This window comes from Labeo rohita, chromosome 15 (genome assembly GCF_022985175.1).
Source record: "Labeo rohita strain BAU-BD-2019 chromosome 15, IGBB_LRoh.1.0, whole genome shotgun sequence".
NCBI lineage: Eukaryota > Metazoa > Chordata > Actinopteri > Cypriniformes > Cyprinidae > Labeo > Labeo rohita.
In genome coordinates this window covers 28,997,559-29,020,775 of record NC_066883.1, presented here as the reverse complement: position 1 = coordinate 29,020,775, position 23,217 = coordinate 28,997,559, and the positions used below count along the sequence as shown (strand labels likewise).

Here is a 23,217-nt window from a genome sequence, read left to right as displayed (position 1 = left end):
GGAACAAAGATTTCAAGCTTCAAAAAGGATGCAGAAGCACCATAAAAGTGTTTCACATGACTCTTCTGAAGCCATGCAGTAGATTTTTGTTTTTTTCACTCATAATCTTTCCCGTCAGCAAAAGATCATTGAGTCAGTGAGTCAAGAATCAGATTTAGTCCAATTCTTGAACCAATCTTTCAGAGCCATGATTACCTAAAGCATTTTAAGCCTAAATAGATTGTAGAAACCATTGGTGCCAATAGATACTTGATCAATTTTGTGAACTAGTTCAGTCATATTTCAATTAAAAAGAGCTGGACATTGGTACTTTGGAGAACTAGTGCAGATGCCAAGCTTTACTGTAGATAGCCAATTCAATTTTGGTGTATTCCTCGCACAGATCCATTGTGGGCCTTCGGAAGAATTTTAATATAAAGCAGATTTAGTTTGGACCACTTTTATTGGAGTCCTTTTTGTAAAGTCTCTTGAAAGCCTTGAAGTCCCCATTAATTTTCATTGTGAAGCGACCAATTCAGTTTCATCAAAAATGTTCCTTTTGTGTTGCACGTTGGGTGAGTAAATTATGCCGATTTTCATTTCATGGTGAACTAATCCTGTAACGATGGTTTACACGTCGTAGCTTTAGCAGCGCTTACTAGCCGGTAGGGATGGGTTTGAAATTAAATCATCCTTACTGCAATCTTACAACCCGGAGTGTTTTAGCAAAAGGAACAAGCTTAATTCATTCTGCCTCAGTCAAAGATCCATTTATTATGCCACAATGCACTGAGAAAAAAAAATGACGGTGAATAACACAAAGTGCTTCAGGTGTTATTCAAATAGCTGCCAGTCATTCTTAGCGTTACCTCGCGGATCTGAAGTTTAATGGAGGTTGGGGCTGAAATTGCTTTGTGTAACTTGTCGGTTTGTGAATTAGGTTCCAACTTTGAGTGTCATTTGAGGATGTTAAGAAAGATGTTTGCGGAGGAGAGGGAGGATTTAACACGAGCGACTGCCGCAAGCTTAATCCATCTCATTTTCTGTGTGACAGGTGTCTGCTGCAGTGTTCCGTTTGGCAGGATTGGATGTTTTCTCTCGGCTACATTAACCCTAAGAACTCAGAGGAGCAGAAGATCACTGAGATGGTTTACAACATCTTCCGGATTCTTCTCTACCACGCTATCAAGCATGAGTGGGGCGGTTGGCGTGTGTGGGTGGACACACTCTCCATAGCCCACTCCAAAGTAAATAAACAGTTTTCACCTGCTGAACAACAGTGTAGTGGTAGATCTTGTGAGCTTTTTTTATTGGACAGGACTGATGTGTATATCTAGACAGCGGGGATGGATGATAGACTAATTCAGATGAACAGTACAGTGGGCTCCAAAAGTCTGAGAATTTCATTTAGAATGCAATAAATGTGAGTGACAGGGAGTAAAAATGAAATGAACGGAAAAAAACATATTCAAATTCATGTATCTGTACATTTAAAAAAGCAACATTAGTAAAGGCAGATTTACAGATGGATGGATGGATAGACTCGGATGGATAGATAGATAGATAGACTCAGATAGATGGATGGACTCGGATGAATGAATGGATGGATAGATAGGCTCAGATGGATGGGTGGATAGACTCGGATGAATGGATGGATGGAGGGATGGATAAACTCGGATGAATGGATGGGTAGATATATAGACTCGGATGGATTGATAGATAGACTCGGATGGATGACTGATAGATATGTAGACTTGGATGGATGGATGGATGGATGAATGGACTCGGATGGATAGATAGATTCAGATGGATGGATGATAGATAGACTCGGATGGACAATGATAGATAGACTTGGATGGAGGTATGGAATTGGATAGATAGATGACTGATGGATGGATAGATGGATAGATTTGGATAGATGATGAATGGATAAATAAACTGGATGGATGGATAGACTTACTCGGATGGATGGATGGATGGACTTGGATGGGATGGGATGGGATGGATAGACTCGGATGGATGGATGGATAGACTTGGATGGATGATGGATGGATAGATAAACTCGATGGATGGATGGATGGATGAATAGACTCGGATGGATGGATAGATAGGCTCAGATGGATGATGGATGGATAGATAAACTGGATGGATGGATAGACTCACTCGGATGGATGGATAGACTCAGGCAGATGGATTGATTGATGGATGATGGATGGATGGACTTGTATGGGATGCGATGGATAGACTTGGATGGATGGATGGATGTATGGATAGACTCGAATGGATGGATGGATGGATGGATGGATAGACTCGGATGGATGGATGGATGAATGGATGGATAGACTCGGATGGATGATGAATGGATAGATAAACTGGATAGGTGGATGATAGACTCACTCGGATGGATAGATGGATGGATGAATGGACTTGGATGGGATGGGATGGATAGTCTTGTATGGATAGACTCGGATGAATGGATGGGTAGACTTGGATGGATGGATAGATGGATAGACTCACTCGGATGGATGAATGGATGGATGAATGGAAAGACTCAGGTAGATGGATGGATGGATGGATGGATGGATGGATAAATGGACTTGGATGGGATGGGATGGATAGACTCGGATGGATGGATGGACTTGGATGGGATGGGATGGGATGGATAGACTCGGATGGATGGATAGACTCGGATGGATGGATAGACTCAGATGTATAGATATACATTTCTTTCCATTCTGAACTTTTCAGGACATTTGTATTTATGAAGCCTAAACTTGTCACGACTTTTTGTTTGGCAGGTGACATATGAAGCTCACAAGGAATATTTAGCTAAAATGTATGAGGAGTACCAGCGACAAGAAGAGGAGAACATCAAGAAAGGCAAGAAGGGGCTTGTCAGCACCATTTCGGGGCTTTCTGCCCAGGCTTCAGCCATCAAAGGCACTCTGGAGCTGGACCCGGATTCACAAACTCAGACTCCTGAGAGTGAAGCGGATGAACCAGAGACGACAGATTCTGGCCGGAACCTCTTGTCTGAAACAAAATGTTTGGATGAGGAGAACCCAGCCTCAGGTGTCCATGTGGAAGTTCATGACCTCCTTGTAGATATCAAAGCTGAGAAGGTTGAGGCCACAGAGGTAAAGATGGATGACATGGACCTCCTGCCTGTCACAGAAAATGGAGGCTTGGTGGAAGTGGACTCTCTTCTGGATAACGTCTACTCGGCTGCGGTGGAGAAGCTAAACAGCAGTGTGAACAGTGTTCTGGTACCCAAAGCCACCATAGAAGACAAAAGCTCAGGTCCTCTCATCACCCTGGCTGACGAAAAAGATGCCATTCCCAGCAACAACACCTTCCTCTTCGGCACGATGGCGACCAGCTCGGGAGAAAACCTCCTTCCTGAAATGGGACCGTCTGAACCTCTTCCGCTCTCAGGAGTGGAACCTCAGGTCCATACCAGCGCTAGCGCAGACCTGGGGCTTTTGGCTCTCATGACGAAGACCTCGAACGAGTTGGACGCTAACCCAACGGCTTTGGAGGATGACGGCTTTAAGATGCAGACTGCTTTGAGTGGTTTTAGCGTCTCTGAAGGGGAAAGCCTGTCTAAATGCCCGGGGCAGATAGAGACGGTGGCAGTTGATCTGGAACCAGGGGTTTCTGGGGTAAAGAGCACTGCAGATGTTACCAGCTCCACATCAGACACAGAGAAATCAGATGATGGCAAAGATAAAGAGGTTAAGAAGATTCAGACTACTGCTACAACACAGGTAAACTATAGGTGTTGGTAATTTTTATTTTATTTTATTTTTTTATTTTATTTAAAGAATGCATAAAACTAACCGAACATTAGAAAGACATTTTTTAACGTTGCAAAAGATTTCTGCTTTACATAAATGCTGTTCTTTTAAACTTTCTCTTTATCAAAGAATTCTGAAAATATGCATCGGTTTTGCCACAAAAATGTTAAAAAAACACAGTTGTTACACTTTTAATTTAATGTAATTTAATTTTATTTTATGAATTATTTATCCTGTTTAATTGTTCAAACAGGTCGGGGATTTTGTTACAGGCTTTTCAGCGAAATTTGAACAGTAAAATAAGAATGAAATTGCTCAATAAATAAAGACATTTTAAATTTTATATTTCCCAATATTCCTATTTTTTATATCTATATATCAATTAAATTAAAAACACATCCTTGGTTAGTGGATATAGACATTTGGAGTTGTGACACTTTTTATTTTACTTTTATTTTATTTTATTTTATTTTATTTTATTTTATTTTATTTTAGATGCAAATTCTGTTTTGTTGCAAAATAACTATATTTAATATATTATTAATATTATAATTAATTAATTATTATTAATAATTATTTATTATATTAATATGAAAATCATTTATTAATTTAATAAAATACATCCTTGGTTAGTATAAGAGACATTTGGAATTGTGACAGTTTTAATTTAATGTAATTAATTAAATTAAATTTAATTTTATTTTATTTTAGGAATTATTTATCCTGTTTAATTGTTCAAACAGGTCGGGTATTTTGTTACAGACTTTTCAGCGAAATTTGAACAGTAAAATAAGTATGAAGTTGCTAAATAAATAAAGACATTTTAATTTTTATATTTCCCAGTATTCCTGTTTTTTATATCTATATATCAATTAAATAAAATACATCCTTGGTTAGTATTTTATTTATTAAAATAAAATTAAATTAAAAGTGTCACAACTCCAAATGTCTCTTACATTTGGAGTTGTGACACTTTTAATTTAATTTTATTTTATTTTATTTTAAGGACATTTTAGATGCAAATTCAGTTTTTTTGCAAAATAACTAGATGTAATATATTATTAATTTTATAATTACTTAATTATTATTCATAATTATTTATTATATTAATATGCAAATCATTTATCCTGTTTGATTGTTCAAAAGGTATTAGGTATTAAAGGTAAGGTAAAATAAATATGAAATAGCTAAATAAATAAATAAATAAATAAAAGTTAAACATTAAAAATATTACACCATTGTTTCAGCCAGCTGAAATTGTAGTAAATTGACCTTCCCTTTATGAAAATGTCCTGAGAGCATAGTTTAGCCTTTTTAAAATATTAAATATTAAATATAAAAAATTAAAATATCTAAATTATATAGTTGACTTGTCAATGTTTGTCATTGCTGTATTTTACAAAAATACAATGCTATTGGGATTTCATGTAGTTTGAAGGACAGAATTTGTTTTTGTTTTTTAAAAAAAGCATTCAAATTTTAGAGGGTTTATTCTTTGACATTTTTCTGCCTGCCAAACCTCCTTCTGAGGTGTTGTGTGATATATCGAGGACCCTAGAGGAAGATACATTCTACAGCTTGGCAAAACCAGCTTGAAACAAAAAAAAAAAATTTGCCTCAAGAAATGTCATACCTTCAGTGTACAGCTAGCTTTTAAGGAAATATAGGACTTTAAAGTCCCAGCATGAAGGCTTTTTCGTAGTTTTTTTGCAAGGACGAACACAATATCACCCCAGTGCCCCAAGAAAGACTGCATATTTTACACAAACGCTTCTTTACTACACCAGTCGAATGGAAACTGCCAATTTTCTAAGGTGCCTTGTGTTTTAAGCACACCAGCGCTGGGTGTTAAAAACATTTCTTTGCTTTCAGAGTTTGCACGGCCGTTCCGTTAGTCATCTGGATAGAGATCTGCGAGTAGATCTGGGTTTCAGAGGCATGCCGATGACGGAAGAGCAACGTCGGCAGTTCAGTCCCGGTCCCCGCACCACCATGTTCCGTATCCCAGAGTTCAAGTGGTCCCCGATGCACCAGCGCTTACTTACAGATCTGCTCTTTGCTTTAGAAGCAGACGTACACATTTGGAGAAGGTCAGTGGCTATAATTTACTCCGGCTGTGGAGTAGACGTCATATTTAATTTGATACAAACAATAACAAGGTCTAGTGCAATCTAATTTCCAAATGCTATGTTTCCTGTGTTATTTCCTGTGTACTTCTGTCACTTGCAGTTTTGTGTCAGATATACTGTCTTACTCTTGATGGAGATAGAATTCTCTTACAAAAATGTACCTTTCTTACTCTTGCCTCTTAGTCATTCGACAAAATCCATTATGGACTTCGTCAACAGCAACGAGAACATAATCTTTGTGCACAACACCATTCACCTGATCTCACAGATGGTGGATAACATCATCATCGCCTGTGGAGGAATCCTTCCCCTGCTGTCCGCCGCCACCTCGCCCTCGGTGAGTGTGCCAGAGATTTGACAATACTTCCATCCAGTGGTCATCATGGATCACTGCAAGCCAAGCTCTTCAAATATAAACATGAAAATAATAGGATGCCTCAGGGATGGTGCTGATACATTATGTTACCTTATTTTATATATTTGTGTATTTTAACTACATTTTTCTCTTTTACTTTATTCATTTGTTTATGCAAAGAATACCAAGGTTAGTACCAAGGCAATAATATATTTGAAACACTCTGTGTTCATTTCCATCTTCTCTCACTCATGGATGTCATACACCCTAAAGAATTATACTTTTTTTTCTTTAATGCAAGAAAATTGATATATTAACTATTAGAAGTTCAGTTCACAGGAACTACTTTCCATTTAGTAGTTTTCTTTCCAACTTTTTTGTTTGTTTGTTTTAATGCACACATAAAAAAATAATATGCTGGTTTTCTAAATGAATTGCTTTTGCACACCATTTTTCATTTTTGTTACATTTTTTGAAAGTTTGAAAGTTTGGATCAGTAAAAATTTTTTAAAAAGAGATTAGTACGTTTATACAGCATTTATAGTTCTAATGTTACAAAAGAGTTCTATTTAAAAATAAATTGTGTTCTATTTACTGTTTTATTCTGGTTTTATCCTAAAACAAACTAATTAATGTTAACTAATGAACTTTATGTTACTGGTTTAATGTTACCGGAGCTACTTAGTCAATAGAAAGGTTGAGGTGTCTTTTTTTGAATTGCTAATTTTTGTTTTAATGCACTCACACATTGCTAGTTCTCACAAATTTGGGCTAAGTAGATTAGAAAAAAAAAAAAAAAAAAAAGTGTATATATATATATATATATAATATATATTCAAACCATTCAAAAGTTTGGGGTAAATAATATTTAAAATAATAATGGAAATAACAATTATTATTATTATTATTATTATTATATAAATAATATAATATTTATAATATCTGTATTGTTATTAATAATTAATTAATGATTCATTAATAAAAATAATAATGTTATAGATATAATGTAATTTATAATATAATAAATATTCAAAAACTATTTATTATATATAATTTCAAATAAATGCTGTTTTCGAATTTTCTGTTCTTTTTTATTTTATTCTATTTTTATTCTAAAACAAAGGTATTATTGTCTACACAAAAGTAGAATAAATATATATTTCAACATTAACAATAATAAGAAAGCATCTGAAACACTGTGACAGTGAAGACTTGATTAATGGCTGATGAATCTTAATTTAATTTTATATTAAAATAGAAAACACTTCTATTAAATGGTAACAATATATAACAATATTACCATTTTTACTGTATTTTTGATTAAGTAATTGCAGCTTTACAGAAATCTCACCAACTCTAAACTTTTGAGTGGTAGTTTAGGTAGATTTGGACTTGTTTTTCTGTAACACTTAACATTAGTTACCTACATTAGTTACAGTAACATGAACTAAGAATAAACAATGCTTCTTACAGCAGTTATTAATCTTAGTTAATGTTAATGTCAGCATTTGCTAATGCATTATAAAAATCACAAGTTGTGTTAGTTAACCTTAGTTCATGAACTTGAAACTAACATGAACAATGAACGACTGCATTTTTATGAACGACCATTAACAAAGATGATTAGTGTAATAAATGTGTTGTTCATAGTTTGTTCATGTTAGTTTATACATCAGCTAATGTTAACAAATGACACCTTATTGTATAGTGTTACCATTTTGCATCCTTGAAAGCATCTGCCAGAACTTTGCATGACCCATCTCTTGCTGTTTCGCAGGATGTGCTGTATTGTGTCACTTTCTACCTAGTACATCTCATTCTCAGCCTGAATGTTCCACTTTTATACTGAAGATAATGACTGATCAGTGTTACAACAAAATGTTTCAACAAACTTGCTGTGAGATCAGACAGTATTCTTTGTGTTCTTGATTGTTGTGTCTGTCTGTGTCAGACTGAAATGGAAGGCATCGAGGCGACGCAGGGCATGTCGTCTGAGACGGCCGTGATCTTTCTGACCCGGCTGATGGCCATGGTCGATGTGCTGGTCTTTGCGAGTTCACTCAACTTCAGCGAGATTGAAGCTGAGAAAAACATGTCCTCAGGCGGACTGATGCGACAGTGCCTCAGACTAGGTGAGTGTATGGGTGTGTGTCAAGACATTTTAAAAAAGAAAACACGTAAAAACATTTACCATAAATTTCCTTGTCTTTAGACTCTTCTAACCAACTTTCTTACTTAATTTGTCAGTTTTAAAAAATATATATTTTTTCAAGTTAATCTTGTATTCTGTACTCTTGTATATTAAAACCAAAAGTATATTTTGGTCAGTATCACAAATTTGACTTTATGATCAGCGATCTAGAAATCCTAAAAATGCACAATTAAAATTATTATTTTGGCATTTCTCCTTATTCTTTCCTTTGGTATATATTATATTATATTATATTAATATTATATTATATATCTATAAACAAAGGAACATTGTTTTTTGTTCACATAGTCAGTCTAGCAAATTTGCTTAAAATTGTTTTTATTTTATTGTATTTTAGAATTTTTTTAAAACGTATCCAACCAACTGACTTCCTTTTAGGGTCAATTTATCAGTTTTTTATTAAGTATTTTAATCATGTCTCTATAAACAAAGGAACGATATTTTTGTTCACATAGTCAGTATCACAAATATTCACAAATCTGTAACCTTAAAAGCTAATTTAGCAGAATTTGAATTATATATATTATTATAATGTTTCTTTTTCCCTTAAAACTTGTGTATTATATTATATTATATTATATTATATTATATTATATTATATTTCTGAAGACAATTGGCATAAAGTTTCAAAGGTTCTTCCAATCAACTTTGAGTTTCTTCTAAAGTTAATATATATATTTTTTTTTTTATTAAATATTTTTATTAAGTAGTATCATATATACTATAAACAAAGGAAGAATTTTTTTGTTCAAAATCACAAATTTGCTTAAAATCTTTCATGTTAAAAGCAATTTTTTTTAGAATTTGAACTATTTATTTCATCATAATGTTTCTTTGCTATAATTACTATATTATATTATATTATATTATATTATATTATATTATATTATATTATATTATATATATATTTTTTATTAAATATATTTATTAAGTAGTATCATATATATATTATATAAAAAACAGGAAAACATCTCAAGACGTTCATTATAAATTTCCAATACATGCTTCCAAGCATTTTTATTTTTTTTCCTCAGTCAGTGTATCGGTTTTGGTGCTGTACAAGAAAAAAACTAGAGACGGGTTTGTTTAAAAACACTTTTTGAACTAATAAGATACAAGTTGGGTTGGTGCCGTAATTCAAGAAGCTCATATATAGGGACACTATATTAATCAATCAAAACTATTCAGTTTTTATAGCTTATTTGAATATTACTTTAATTTCCTGTCTATCTTTGTCTGTTATTCTTCATTTATATTTTGTGTTCTTTCTTTCTCTTTCTGTCTCAGTATGTTGCGTAGCTGTGAGAAACTGTTTAGAGTGTCGTCAGCGTCAGAGGGACAGAAGTCTAAAGTCCACCCTGTCCTGCAGTAAGTCTCAAGAGGGCCTGCAAAATGTGTCCACAGCCAGCAAGGTACCCACTTTACTACACACTGCATCTCACTACTCATTAACGTTCTTGTTGCAAGTGTTTTAATACATAAAAAAGTGATATCTATAATTCATATAATCTAAGTAACACATACTTGTAATGAATTACTTATTGTATTTTTTTTACCTTTTTATAAAAACATGAGATTTTGTTATGAGATTTAACATACAGTGTTCTCTTTGTTCAAGCCATCTATTTTAAAGAATGAAATCATGTGGTGTCTTACCACATTTGTTTTTTTCCACACAATATAACATTGTCACGTTAAAGTGTGATTTGGTGTTGTGGGTATGGTGTGAATGTGTAAATGAGCTCAGCAGTGTGAGAACTGTTTAAAGTGTTAAATGTCTTTTTAAAATGTCTGCTTTTCTTGCCTTAGACCACCATAGAAAATTTTCCAAGTAATGTTTCTCCAATTAAGGACCCGGACAGACTTCTGCAAGACGTGGACATCAACCGTCTGCGAGCTGCTGTCTTCCGTGACGTTGTGAGTTCATGTCAAATTGTCCTCAAATGCCCTTATTTTACATGGTTTTTTTTTCCAGGTTAATATTAGTTTTTTTAATTACAGATTTTTTTGCTCATTAGGAGCCAAGCACTGGAGGTTGCCACTGGCGTTCTTATTATCCTACTTCTTCCGTTTCCGTTTTGCATTTCTTGGCGAGTCTATGGCAGCCCATAGAACCGTTTGCGGGAAAGTTGTGTAATTTGGCACACAGATAGAGGACAGTCTCAACTTTAAACCTAGCAAGTTTCGAGTCTCTAACTCAAACTCTCTAGCGCCACCTCTTGTCCAAAGTTTCACTCATGTTTATGCTAATAACTTTTGAATCGTAAGGCACAGAAGGAAAACTCTTTTTTCCTTTGTATCCTTGGCTCGTGCTGAGTCGAATGAACTCATTGAAGGTCTCGAATGAAAATGTAAAAATCATAAGTTTAGCTTTTTTTTTGACTATTTTTAATAGTCGAAAAAAATACTTTTTCGAACTCGTCCTGGACTGTTTGCCTTATTTTCACCAAAATTGGCTCAGATCATCTTCAGACCATGCTGGCAAAAAGATATGGAATTCAAGTTGATTAGTCAAATCTTTCTCATATAACATGACTGTGCTGACACAAACTTATGGATTTTATGTCGATAGAAACCGTTTTTGTATAGCAGTGCAACAAATTTGAGCAATGATGTCAAAATGACTCTGAGGCTTCATCTTTGCAAAATGTTGACATATTGACACCAAACTTTGTGTCAATCTCACCTCCCACTGAACACACCACATCGATTTGATAACAGCGCCACCTATTGGTCAAAAGTGATAACCCATTAAATCACATTACTAGTGGTTGTTTTAATGATTTGTTCACCCGTTTTGACTAAAATCATCTTAAAATGGCTTCAATTACTAATTGCTCTGTTGCTTGCTTGCCTAGTACTTGACCCCATAATTGCTGCTTGCAGCTATATTTTGTTTATTCATCGCCATTTTGGAAATGCCACTATGTGTATGCTTAAGCAGTGCTCATACAAACCTGAATCAGTTCAGATTGGCGTTTCTGCCTTGCGTGACATGTTTTACTTACATGTTGACTCTTCTTCATACTCTTCATGCTGCTTTTGTGTTTTGCTCCACAGGATGACAGTAAGCAGGCCCAGTTCCTGGCTCTCGCTGTTGTCTATTTTATCTCGGTGCTGATGGTGTCTAAGTACCGGGACATCCTGGAACCCCAGCGGGAGACGGTCAGGTCTATCATCCAATCAGGAAGAGGCATTCGGCAGGAGATAAATTCCCCCACCAGCACAGGTGTTGTAGTGGCTGATGTTTTATTTGTTCATGCAGCTTAATGCACTCATTGACATGTATTTACAATAAGCTAAACAACTTAATTTGCATTGCTTATTTGCATTACAAATGTCTTCTAATACCATTAGCCAGGTAGTTTTTTATACTAGATACTAGATAAAATGTAGGTCTCCACAGGGTCCGTCTCAAGCTGGTGTCAAACACATTTCTCTTCATCACCTCCCACATCTATTATTCATAAGCTCCACTAATTATCCTGCATAAAATTAAACATAGAGCCCTTACAGAATTCTTGAAGGAAATCACTGACGGCTTTGTCACGAAACCGGACGAATGTCCACTAGTTTGAATCAAATCGCTAATAAAAATGTAAGATGTTGTCAATTCTGACTGGGCTTTGTTGGGAAAGTGTAGTGAAAAGAATAGTGAGAAGAAAGAGTATAAAGAGAAGATCCGTGAAGAACGAACATGCAGAGGCAGGGGCAGCGCTGCTATTTCCAGCCCCATCTGTCAGTGCCCATTAGGAAAGCAATCCACCAGAGGAGAATGGGATCATAGAGGCTGAGGCACTACGCTGCGTCTGCCTCATAAATTTCAGGGAAGAAAGGCTATGGATGGGAATTTTTCCAAACAGCATGTAGCAGGCCATTGTCTGCACCCAAATCAGCATTCAGACGCACTCTAAAGCTGAATCGGGCCCCGCTGACCTTGCTAAAGGCTGTTGATGAATATTACTCAGAAATGCCTAACATCTGGAAAACAACTGGGTAAGGACACGCAAGAGATTGGAGACAGAGTGGTCTTGAGTTTATTATATAGGATGAAAGTGGAATGCGTATTGAAGAGTCTGGCAACAAGTGTTTTTGAAGGACAAAAACGTTATTATCGAGCTCAGACAGTATGAGAATCAGTCTGTCTGTCTCCATCTATCTGTCTATCTATCTATCTATCTATCTATCTATCTGTCTGTCGTCTATTTGTCTATCATCTGTCTCTATATTGTGTATTGTCTGTCTCTGTGTCTATCTATCTATCTATCTATCTATCTATCTATCTATCTATCTGCCTCTACATAACATCTATCGTCTGTCTTTCTGATAGATAGTCTATTTGTCTATCTATCATCTGTCTGTCTGTCTCTATATAGTAGTCAACATTTGAAGTGGAACAAAACCTTTCATCAAAATTGTCCTAAAACCAAAACAATACTCATTCTTGTCTTAGGACAACTTTGATTAACTTTTTTGATCCACTTCAAATGTTGACTACTTTGTATTGTCTATCTATCTATCTATCTATCTATCTATCTATCTATCTATCTATCTATCTATCTATCTATCTATCTATCTATCTATCTATCTATCTATCTATCATCTGTCTGTCTATATATTGTCTGTCTGTCTATCTATCTTCCTCTACATATCGTCTGTCTTTCTGATAGTCTATTTGTCTGTCTATCATCTGTCTGTCTGTCTGTATATATTGTCTGTCTATCTATCTATCTATAGTCTGTCTGTCTTTCTGATAGATATGAGAATCAGTCTGTCTCTATCTATCTGTTTTCTGTCTATCAATCATCTGTCCATCTTTCTGATAGATAGATAGATGACAGATGATAGATAGATAGTCTGTCTACCTATCTATGTTTTTCTACCTATCTATGTCTTTCTATCTATCTATCTATCTATCTATCTATCTATCTATCTATCTATCTGTCTATCTGTCTGTCTGTCTGTCTATCTATCTATCTATTTGTCCATCTGTCCATTATTTGTTAGATAGTCTATCTATCTGTGTATCTATCTGTCTATGTCTTTCTATCCATCCATCCATCCACCCATCCAAAATAATGAATAAATAACTTCTAGTTATTCTAGTGATCATTTTAAGATTATCTCATATTTCTATTATATTCTATTTATTATCTGCACTGTGATATATGATCCTCAGAGCACCCATCAGCCCTCTCCGACAGTCGCAAGGATGCCGTTAGCATGCTGGAGGAGTCCCGCCAGGAATCATCCCTCCCTCACTCTGACTCAGGACTGGGTGATGATCAGATGTCCAGTGTAATGAACGGGGCTGACCTGGACCTCGCCATGGGTGGTCCGAACGGCATGAGCGGGCTGTTCTGCACACTGTCATCAGAGGCCAGGTCACAAGAGAGCTTGACTGAGCCATCAACCATGGAGCACCTCAAACCTGCCTCGTCCATCTCCAGCATCAGCCAGTCCAACAAAGGCATCAATGTCAAGGAAATCCTAAAGAGCCTGGTAGCAGCACCTGTGGAGACCACAGAAAGCGGGCCAGACACCCTGCCCTATCCTGACCATCAGGCCATGAAGAGGGAAGCCCAAGCTATGTTACCCATGCAGTTCCATTCCTTTGACAGGTACCGTCTTTTGAACCAGATATTAAGAGTTTTGTGGTTATTGGTATCAGTCATTTTCAAAACGGATTTGAAAGGTCCACCCCAAATAGAAACCCATTCAGTCATAATTTACTCAGTGTCATGTTGTTCAAAACCTGTGAAGAATGTTTGTAACCAAACCGTTCTGGTTCCCGTTGACTTCCATTGTGTGGATAAAAAATACAATGAAAGTCAATTGGAACCTAAAGTGTCTAGTTACCAATATACTTTAAAATATTTAGAAAAAAACAAACAAAAGTCATACAGGTTTGGAACAACATGAGGTTGAGTAAATGATGACAGAATTTTCTATAAGTGTTCTTAAATGTGATAAAGTGTAATGATATGAACCTCCACCAGGTGGCAGCAGTATACATCAGCACTGGTGCCAAACGTGAAATCATGTGATTAAATATTTCTTGTCACCAATAGCACTTCAGTAGCCCATTTACCGCAGATGTATACGTACAAAGCCCTTAAAAGTACAGTGACCTTTTGTGTGTGCTCGCGGATCCTTTTCCGAGCCTTTAAACACTACACAATACATCACAGTCAAACCATGATGAATTCTTGGATTAGTGTTTTCCCTGAGGAATGGCCATAATGATTTTCTTGGTCATAAGCAAGCTATAACTCACTTTAAATTCTCCATACTTTCTATCACGAAGAATTGCTGTGTTTGAAAATGTCTCAGAGATGTGTTTGAGTGTTTTGTGGTGTGTTTACATTCCAAGGCCAGATAAAATCTCAGCATGATTTGTCTCTGCTCTTAACACATGTCTTCAGTTGCGCTGCAAAGCTGTTGCTCTTCATGGCTGGCCAAAATCAACATATGTAAACAGAAATTGTGCAAATGGAAAAAATGATTTTTTTTATAATAACCTGTTCACTTTGGCTAAAAATTATCTCCAGCTGGATGAGAAGAAGAGGGTTTCGCTGTCTTAAAACACTTAAGAAATCTCTGTGTTGGATAGCATGCTTAATTAATTTGTTCAGACTGGTCTCACAGACTTTTACAATTATATTTTTATATCTTTGAATATATCTATCTATCCACACACACAGTTGTTCAAAAGTTTGGAATCAATAAGATTTTTTATGTTTTTCAAATAAGTTTTTTATGGTTATCAAGGTAGCATTTATTTGATCAAAAATACAGAAAAAAACAGAAACATTGTGAAATATTATTGCACTTTACAGTAATGGTTTTCTATTTTAATATATTTTAAAATATAATTTATTCCTGTGATACGAAGCTGAATTTTCAGCATTATTACTCCAGTTGTCAGTGTCACATGATCCTTCAGAAATCATTCTAGTATGCAGATTTATTATCAGCGTTGGAAACTGTTATATACTTTTTTCTTTTTTTTTTAACTTGTGATACTTTTTCAGGATTCTTTAAGGAATAAAAAGTTAAAATGAACAGCATTTCTAATATTTTGTAACAATATACACTGTTCAAAATTTTGGGGTCAGTAATTTTTCTCCATTCTTTTTTTGAAAATAATAATAATAATTTATTCAGCAAGGACGTGCTAAATTGGTAAAGACTTATAAGAAAGACTTACCTTGTTATTTTTTTCTGAATAAATTCTATTCTTTTTTAATTTCTATTCATCAAAGAGTTTTGAAAAAGGTATCACAGGTTCCAAAAAAATATTAAGCAGCACAACATTTTCCAACACTGATAAAAATCAGCATATAAAAATGATTTCTGAAAGATCATGTGACACTGAACACTGGAGTAATGATGCTGAAAATTCAGCTCTGCATCAAAGAAATAAATTCTAAAGTATAGTAAAATAGAAAACAGTCATTTTAAATTGTAATAATGGCTGCGTCCGAAAGCTCTAAAATACTGCAATTGGAGGCAGCATTCCAGAACGACTTCTTTAAAAAACATTAAAAATCTTACTGATCACAAACTAAATTACAATTATATATTAAAATATTAAACATATATATATATATATATATATATTAAATATTTATATTTATTTATATTTTATAATATTTATTACTATTTAACCCTTTAACTGTCACAGTACCCTTTGTGGGACACCAAGTTTACTTCACCATATTACAAATTAATCCTAATCTGATCACGACAAACTTCAGTATACATTGTTGGAAAGGTCTAAGACTCCTAAATAGATATTTTACCATATTTTTGTGTTACAAATTATGTAGGAAAAGTAATAGCTTAATATATTTCAAGAGTGCAACATAAAATATCTACATCATAACATGAGTTGGGACCTTTGTCACAAAAGACTTTCTTCATTGCCTTTTTTCCTATCACACTTTAGAAATCATAAAAAATTATATATCAGTTCAAATCTTAAAATCTCAAAATTAGTTATCTGAAAGGCATTTTAAAATCAGACATTGCATTACCACGGAAAATGTACATCAAAATCATATTGCAAAATGTTTCCTTCATAAATTATAAAAATGTAAGTTTGGATTTTTATGTCTGTGTTAAAAAATGGGAGTGACAGTTGAAGGGTTAAAATATTGAACATTTTATATATATATATATATATATATATATGTTTTAGATGCTGTCAGTACGCTAATAATTTAAGTTTAATAATATAAGTGTCTATATAAAAATGTACATGTGCTAGAGCCACACTTTACATACGTATTTTTGCTGCATGTTGCCTTTTTATTGTATTGTCAACAAATTACCTGTCAGTATACGTCTTTGACAATAGATATTTTGAAGAATTGGTAACCAAAATATTGACAGTAGCCATTGACTTCCATAGTATGGAAAAAAATACTGTGGAAGTCAGTGGCTGTCAACATTCAAAAATATATTTTTTTGTGTTCAGCATATGAAAGAAACTCATACAGGTTTGGAACAAGTGGAGGATGAGTAAATTTTCATAATTTATTTTCATTTTAATGTGAACTGTCCCTTTAAATCTCTGTCTCCTGCAAGACTAGGCCTAACAAAATGCTTCTCCCTGCTTAGATATTGAGGAACAATGAATCCGTAGTAATGCATGCAACTGCTACAGATGAGGTGTGCGTGCTGACTAGTAAAGGTGGTGTGTGTGTAGATGTGTTTGTGAGTGTTAGGGAGGGTCTCCAGGGCGTTGATGACAGATTAAACAGAAGCGCCCCACCGTGGCCCTAGCTCCCCTCCTGTCGTCCTCACCCCTCAGCACCCTAATAGAGGCTGGCAGGCAGAAATGAGTTGCCATGGCAGAGTGTATTATTTTTGAAATGCTTTCACACAGGCCGTCCGCAGACGCCGGGGTCGTACTACTCACTCCCGCATGCTTTAATGTCATCTGCCGGCCTTGAAATTGCTGTGTCTAATTGTTTGCCACCTGCCACCAAATGAGCTGCCAGACGTGGACAGGCTTTTTCGATTGTCTGTCAGAAGCTCAATAGATTGGGAGTGACAACATCAAAAAAAAAAGCCTCAAACACAGAAGAGATCAGGACGGCTCGCCCATCACAGTCTTTCTGAGACTTTCTGGGTATTGAATAAGAAGGAAGCTGTGTTTGCAGATGGGGCTGTCACCATGAAGAACTTGCTTTAGCCAATTTTTAAATCAAAGATAAGCACTTTAATATATTAACATCAGTCCGTATCAATGCCAGTGGATGGTATGCTAATAAACCAAGTGATACAACATAGGTTTTCTATTATATGAGACCAACTCATATAATTATTATTATAATGTTCATTTATGCACTGAGACTGTTTGTAATCCTAATAGCCATTTCAAATAAAACATACAAACTATTTGCATTATTCATAGTCTACCCGAGATTAATCTGTGCTTTATTCAAAGTAAGTCAATTTAAAAAATCCTATTAATAAAATATGCGGTGGATAATTCATACATCATTCACAAGCTCCCAGCCACTGAATAATTCATGAGGAGTGTTCATATTTTATTAGAAGCTTGTTTATCAGTCTAATACTATCAACTCTACCTGTCAAATACCTGCTAGATGCTGACATGTTACGAGTAATAAGTACTGTTGAAAAGCATTGCTTGTGTTGCAAACTGAGGTTCAGGATTAATATTTGAGTCTTGATTCTATGTTGTCTCTACAGTAGCATTAGAATGTCTGTGTTATACATATTACTGATATGTTTAATTTATATGAATTCAATTAATAGTAGTAATTATTCATATAAAGTGCTTTTGAATGTTTTTTCCACAAAACAATTAAATACTAAAGGGACAGTTTACTATTTATTCACTGATGTAGTTCCACACTATTTTGTCTGGTTCACAATGGTTCACAAATATCAAGCTTCACAAATGCCAATTAAATAAATAAATCCCATAAAAGTATGTTAGCTGTATGTTCAGTTATGTTAATGTTCTTCAGTATAAAGTGCAGTGAATATGCTTTCAAGTGTAATTTATGTGTTGTTGTAGTAAATATGGGGCCAAGAAGTTTTAATTAGTATTCTAAAACTGTTACATTTACACTACCAAACCAACCAACAGTTTGGGGTCAGTAAAGTTTTTTTTTGTTTTTATTTTATTATATTTTACTTTATTTTTGTTTTATTTTATTTTATTTTACTTTTATTTTTATTTTAAAGTTCGGGGTCAGTAAGGTTTTTTATGTTTTTATTTTATTTTAATTTACTTTAATTTAATTTGATCTCATTTTTATTTTATTTTACTTTTATTTTGTTTTACTTTGTTTTTATTTTACTTTATTTTTGTTTTATTTTGTTGTATTTTACATCGTTTATTTGAATTATGCTTTACTTTATTCATATTTTATTTTAATTTTATTGTACCTCATTTTTATTTTATTTTACATTATTTTTATTTATTTTATTTTACTGTATTTTTTATTTTATTTTATTTTTATTTTAAACTTATCAGTAAGTTTTTTTATGGTTTAATTTTATTTTATATTAATTATATTTTACTTTATATATTTTATTTTACTTTATTTTATTTTATTGTGATTCACTTTATTTTTTATTATTTTACAATAATTAATTTTATTTTATTTTATTTTTACGTTTTTATTTGATTTTTTATTTTACTTTATTTTAAATTTATTTGACTAATGTTTTATTTTTTATTTTATTTTATTGTTTTATGAATGTCTATTTCAAATAGATTTCTATTTCAAATAATGCTGTTTTTTTAAACTTTCTAATTATTATAGAATCCTTATTAAAATGTCTCATATTATCCACAAAAATATTAAGCACATCTGTTTTAAAATTCATAAAATCAGCATATTAGAATGATTTCTAAAGGATCATGTGCTACTACAGACTGAAGCAATGGCTGTTTTGCCATCACAGGAATAAAAACACTTTTTTACTTTTCTTTAACCCAAATAAATGCAGCTTGGGTGAGCATAAGAGACTTAATTCAAAATAGTTTAAAAAGTTTTACAGATCCCATATTTTTGATCAGTAATGTATTTATTAGCATCTATAAGAATAACTCCTAAAAACTTGTCGAGACAATGGTACACATGTATGATTTTCAGGTTCTGTTATTCTGTGTTTGTAGCGCTTAGGGGGAAGCACGTGTCACAGAATGTTTTTGCTTCCTGTCACGCCAGCGTGTTAAAGAGAGCGTGCCGTCGGGACGAGTGGCAGTATCCCAGACAAGTGCTCTAATGGCTCCATCCTCTCTCTGTACAGTGTCTGAGGTCACATTGTGCGGCATCGGGAGGCTTAACAGGCGACATTAGCACCAGCACTGCTCTACATCACCCAAAACATGCAGATCTCTGTATCGGCCAGCATCTTGAACCGTGTCAAGCCGTGATAAGAAAACCAGACCGATGTACACACCAACAAAATATCATTCCATCCTCCAAAGCACTTGACTCTGTCATGTGTATAATATCAAACTAATCCTCTCCTGCTCTATGCTATTAGGCCAAGGTGGGTTTCCGTGAATCAACGAAGCTCCAGAATGTCTGAAGACATACAGGAGATTATCAGCGAGGTCAAGAGTTTAATGCAAACTCGTGATCCTGCTCGTCTCCCAGCGCTATTTTCAGCTTGTTAGACCACTGCCTCTGGAAACCATGTGATTTCTTTCTACATCTATGAATAAGTTAGGGAAAAAAACTTCAATATCATTTCTTGAAGGCATAATTAAGTTGATTAGTATATTTAGGCCCTTCTTAATGGTTTAATTTGTTTAGTAGCTATATTTAGAGACTGTTTCTTTAATTAGCTTTCTAGAGCTTGCAGCTGGACAGTGTTGAGAGGGTCATAGAAGGATGACAAGATGATTGCTGCTATTGTGGCCTGTTTCCTCCTGCAACAGGAGGGGCGTTTCTCTTATGCCGTACTTTTTGAAGTAGTTCCTGTAAAATTATTTTACAATTTATATACTCATGTGTTCTATACTTTCAGACATATGATCTTGCCTTGTTCAAGTGCTTAAATTCATTTTACAATGATTAGAAATGGTGAGAAAAACTGAGTATAAGGTCCATAAGGAATTAGCTTAAAGGAAGATGTCACATTTGATGTTTTATGTTTTCTGATATTTTTTTGTTTATTGATATTTTGTTTTTATCCTATGCTTTTATTATTTAATTATTTTTCCCATTTTTTAAACTTTATGTACACTGTAAAAACAATTTGTTGAGTCAACTTAAAATAATTTGTAACCAGACTGCCTTAAAATTTTAAATTCAGCCAACTCAAAAAAGTTTATTCAACTTGAAATGTTAAATTATACTAAGTGACAACTTAGATATTTGAGTTGAATCAACTTAAAATTTTAAGGCAGCTGGGTTACTTACCCATCTATTAAGTTTAGCAAACACAAATATCCAAGTTGTTACTTAGTACAACTTAACATTTCAAGTTGAATAAACTTATTTTAGTTGACTGAACTTAAAATTGTAAGGCAGCAGGGTAACAAATAATTTTAAGCTGACTCAACAAATTGTGTTTTATATTTTTTACAGTGTAATGGAATAGAATATTTTGAGGTAATACAAGCCAACTAATATCTCAATATTTAAAAGAATTTATTAGATCCATTGTCATTTTTTCACAGAATTGTTACTTCCTGGAAGAAGTCGTTGAGGAACTGTTTTTTGCAAGTTTATATAGATTCGCGGCCATACTGGCGATACTCGGATGTAAACAACAGCATGGATCTATTATGCTCTTTTACAAAGTTTTGATTTTGTGTTGGGGGTGTACAAGAACATGCTTTCATGCTTGGTGGTTCGAAAAAAGCATTCTTTTTCACATAATTTACATTATTACAACACCTTTCTCCCAGCCTGCCACAAATGGCTCAGTTAGTTCCGGGTTTAATGAAGGCCCGTCTTCCAAAAAACGAAATGTGTTGTGATTGGTTAGCTGTCCCACTGCGTTGAGATTGGCGAACACCTTAGATGGTGTCTCAGTACTGCCACGCCCCTTACCAAACTAGCAAGTTTTGTGTACAACTGTTAGCACAAGCTAGATTAAAGTGATTCTTACATTTTAAATATGGATATTTTTCTTACAAAAACGCATTGATTCGCTACAGGAGGCCTTTATTGACTCCCTGGAGCCGTGAGGCACATTTTATTATGGATAGATGCACTTTATTGGACTTGTTTTGGACTGATGAAGAGAAACACTCGTCTATGCCATTCCAAAGCTTGGGAGCGCCAGGATAATTTTTAATATAACTCTGACTGCATTTGTCGGAAAGGAGGTCATATACTCCTAGGATGCATGGAGGGTGAGTAAATAATACGCTACAGTATACCCAGTGTTGGGTCCTGTCATCAGCCTGCCAGATCACCGATACATGATATTTTTGTGCTAATTTATTTAATTATTTACATATTTAGTTTCATTGCTTCAAACCAGCTCCAGCATAAGGCTAAAAGCAGCCTAACATTGACATTATCAATGAACATCATCACTTATTAGCCTTGACTAGTCTAGTGCAAGTTCATGCATTTAAAAAAAACCACTTGCGTTATAAGTGAAGCTATCTACACTGTAAAAAACAATTTGTTGAGTCAACTTAAAATAATTTGTAACCTGGCTGCCTTAAAATTTGAAGTTCAGTCAACTCAAAAAAGTTTATTCAACTTGAAATGTTAAATTATACTAAGTGACAACTTAGATATTTGAGTTGAATCAACTTAACATTTTAAGGCAGCTGGGTTGCTTACCCATCTGTTAAGTTTAGCAAACACAAATATCTAAGTTGTTACTTAGTACAACTTAACATTTCAAGTTGACTGAACTTATTTTAGTTGACTGAACTTAAAATTTTAAGGCAGCAGGGTAACAAATTATTTTAAGCTGACTCAACAAATTGTGTTTTTTATTTTTTACAGTGTACACTGTATGATGAAAAAAAATCTCTTACCACACACTGCACACGTCTGTGGTGCGGTATGGCTCCGACGCGCCCACCGGAGTGGATCACGGCCACTCTAGTCAATGCTTGTGTTTATACTCGCCGCGCTGCAGCTCGTTAAAACGTCTCAGAAACTGCTCACCACGCTGCATCGCTAAAATTAGGCTAATCCCTCACCTCATCCCTACCCATCCTCCAACCATTTGAATTTCCGTAGGTGGGATTTATTTTACTGATATTCCAATGGGCTGCATTGTGACCTCATAACATCCAGTCCTGGAAATCCTGGTTCAGTTTGGCAAACCATAAACATCTTTTTTGCACTCTTCTGCTTGATTTGTTACAACTTTTGACAATCTATAGTACTACAAATGTTTTTCCTGGTCCGACCAATTAGTACAGCCCAAAACATGACAATAATTGCCTATTTTCAGCAGCAATATTTATCAAAATATGCGAGTTTCATTCGGTTCAGTGGCATTGTTTACGTTCCGTGCCGCCAATATGGCCGATTGATGAGGCGTTGTGAGAACTCTATAGGTCACAGACACTGAGATTTACTTTAAAATTCACAGGTCTGATTATTACTCGCTAAAAACTCACACAGATCATGTTTTTGTGCAGTTTTAAGTGTTATTTTGACGTAACAAAATGGTTATATCTAAGTGTGTTAGTTGTTTACTTTTAAAGTTAGTCTTCCCATTAACGCCACTATGTTGTTCATTCCGACTGATTCGCGAATGTGGAAC

General features: G+C 34.5%; 1 protein-coding gene across 1 annotated transcript in view; it reads left to right on the top strand.

The window, feature by feature from the left end:
- nbeab (neurobeachin b) overlaps window positions 1-23,217 on the top strand; it is a 366,342-nt gene that overhangs the window by 147,370 nt on the left and 195,755 nt on the right. The window contains exons 21-29 of the mRNA XM_051129640.1: window positions 1,034-1,226; window positions 2,778-3,746; window positions 5,649-5,866; window positions 6,089-6,242; window positions 8,212-8,392; window positions 9,760-9,884; window positions 10,282-10,389; window positions 11,533-11,701; window positions 13,652-14,093. Coding sequence (XP_050985597.1) covers window positions 1,034-1,226; window positions 2,778-3,746; window positions 5,649-5,866; window positions 6,089-6,242; window positions 8,212-8,392; window positions 9,760-9,884; window positions 10,282-10,389; window positions 11,533-11,701; window positions 13,652-14,093 — 2,559 coding nt within the window. The remainder of the gene's footprint in view (window positions 1-1,033; window positions 1,227-2,777; window positions 3,747-5,648; window positions 5,867-6,088; window positions 6,243-8,211; window positions 8,393-9,759; window positions 9,885-10,281; window positions 10,390-11,532; window positions 11,702-13,651; window positions 14,094-23,217) is intronic.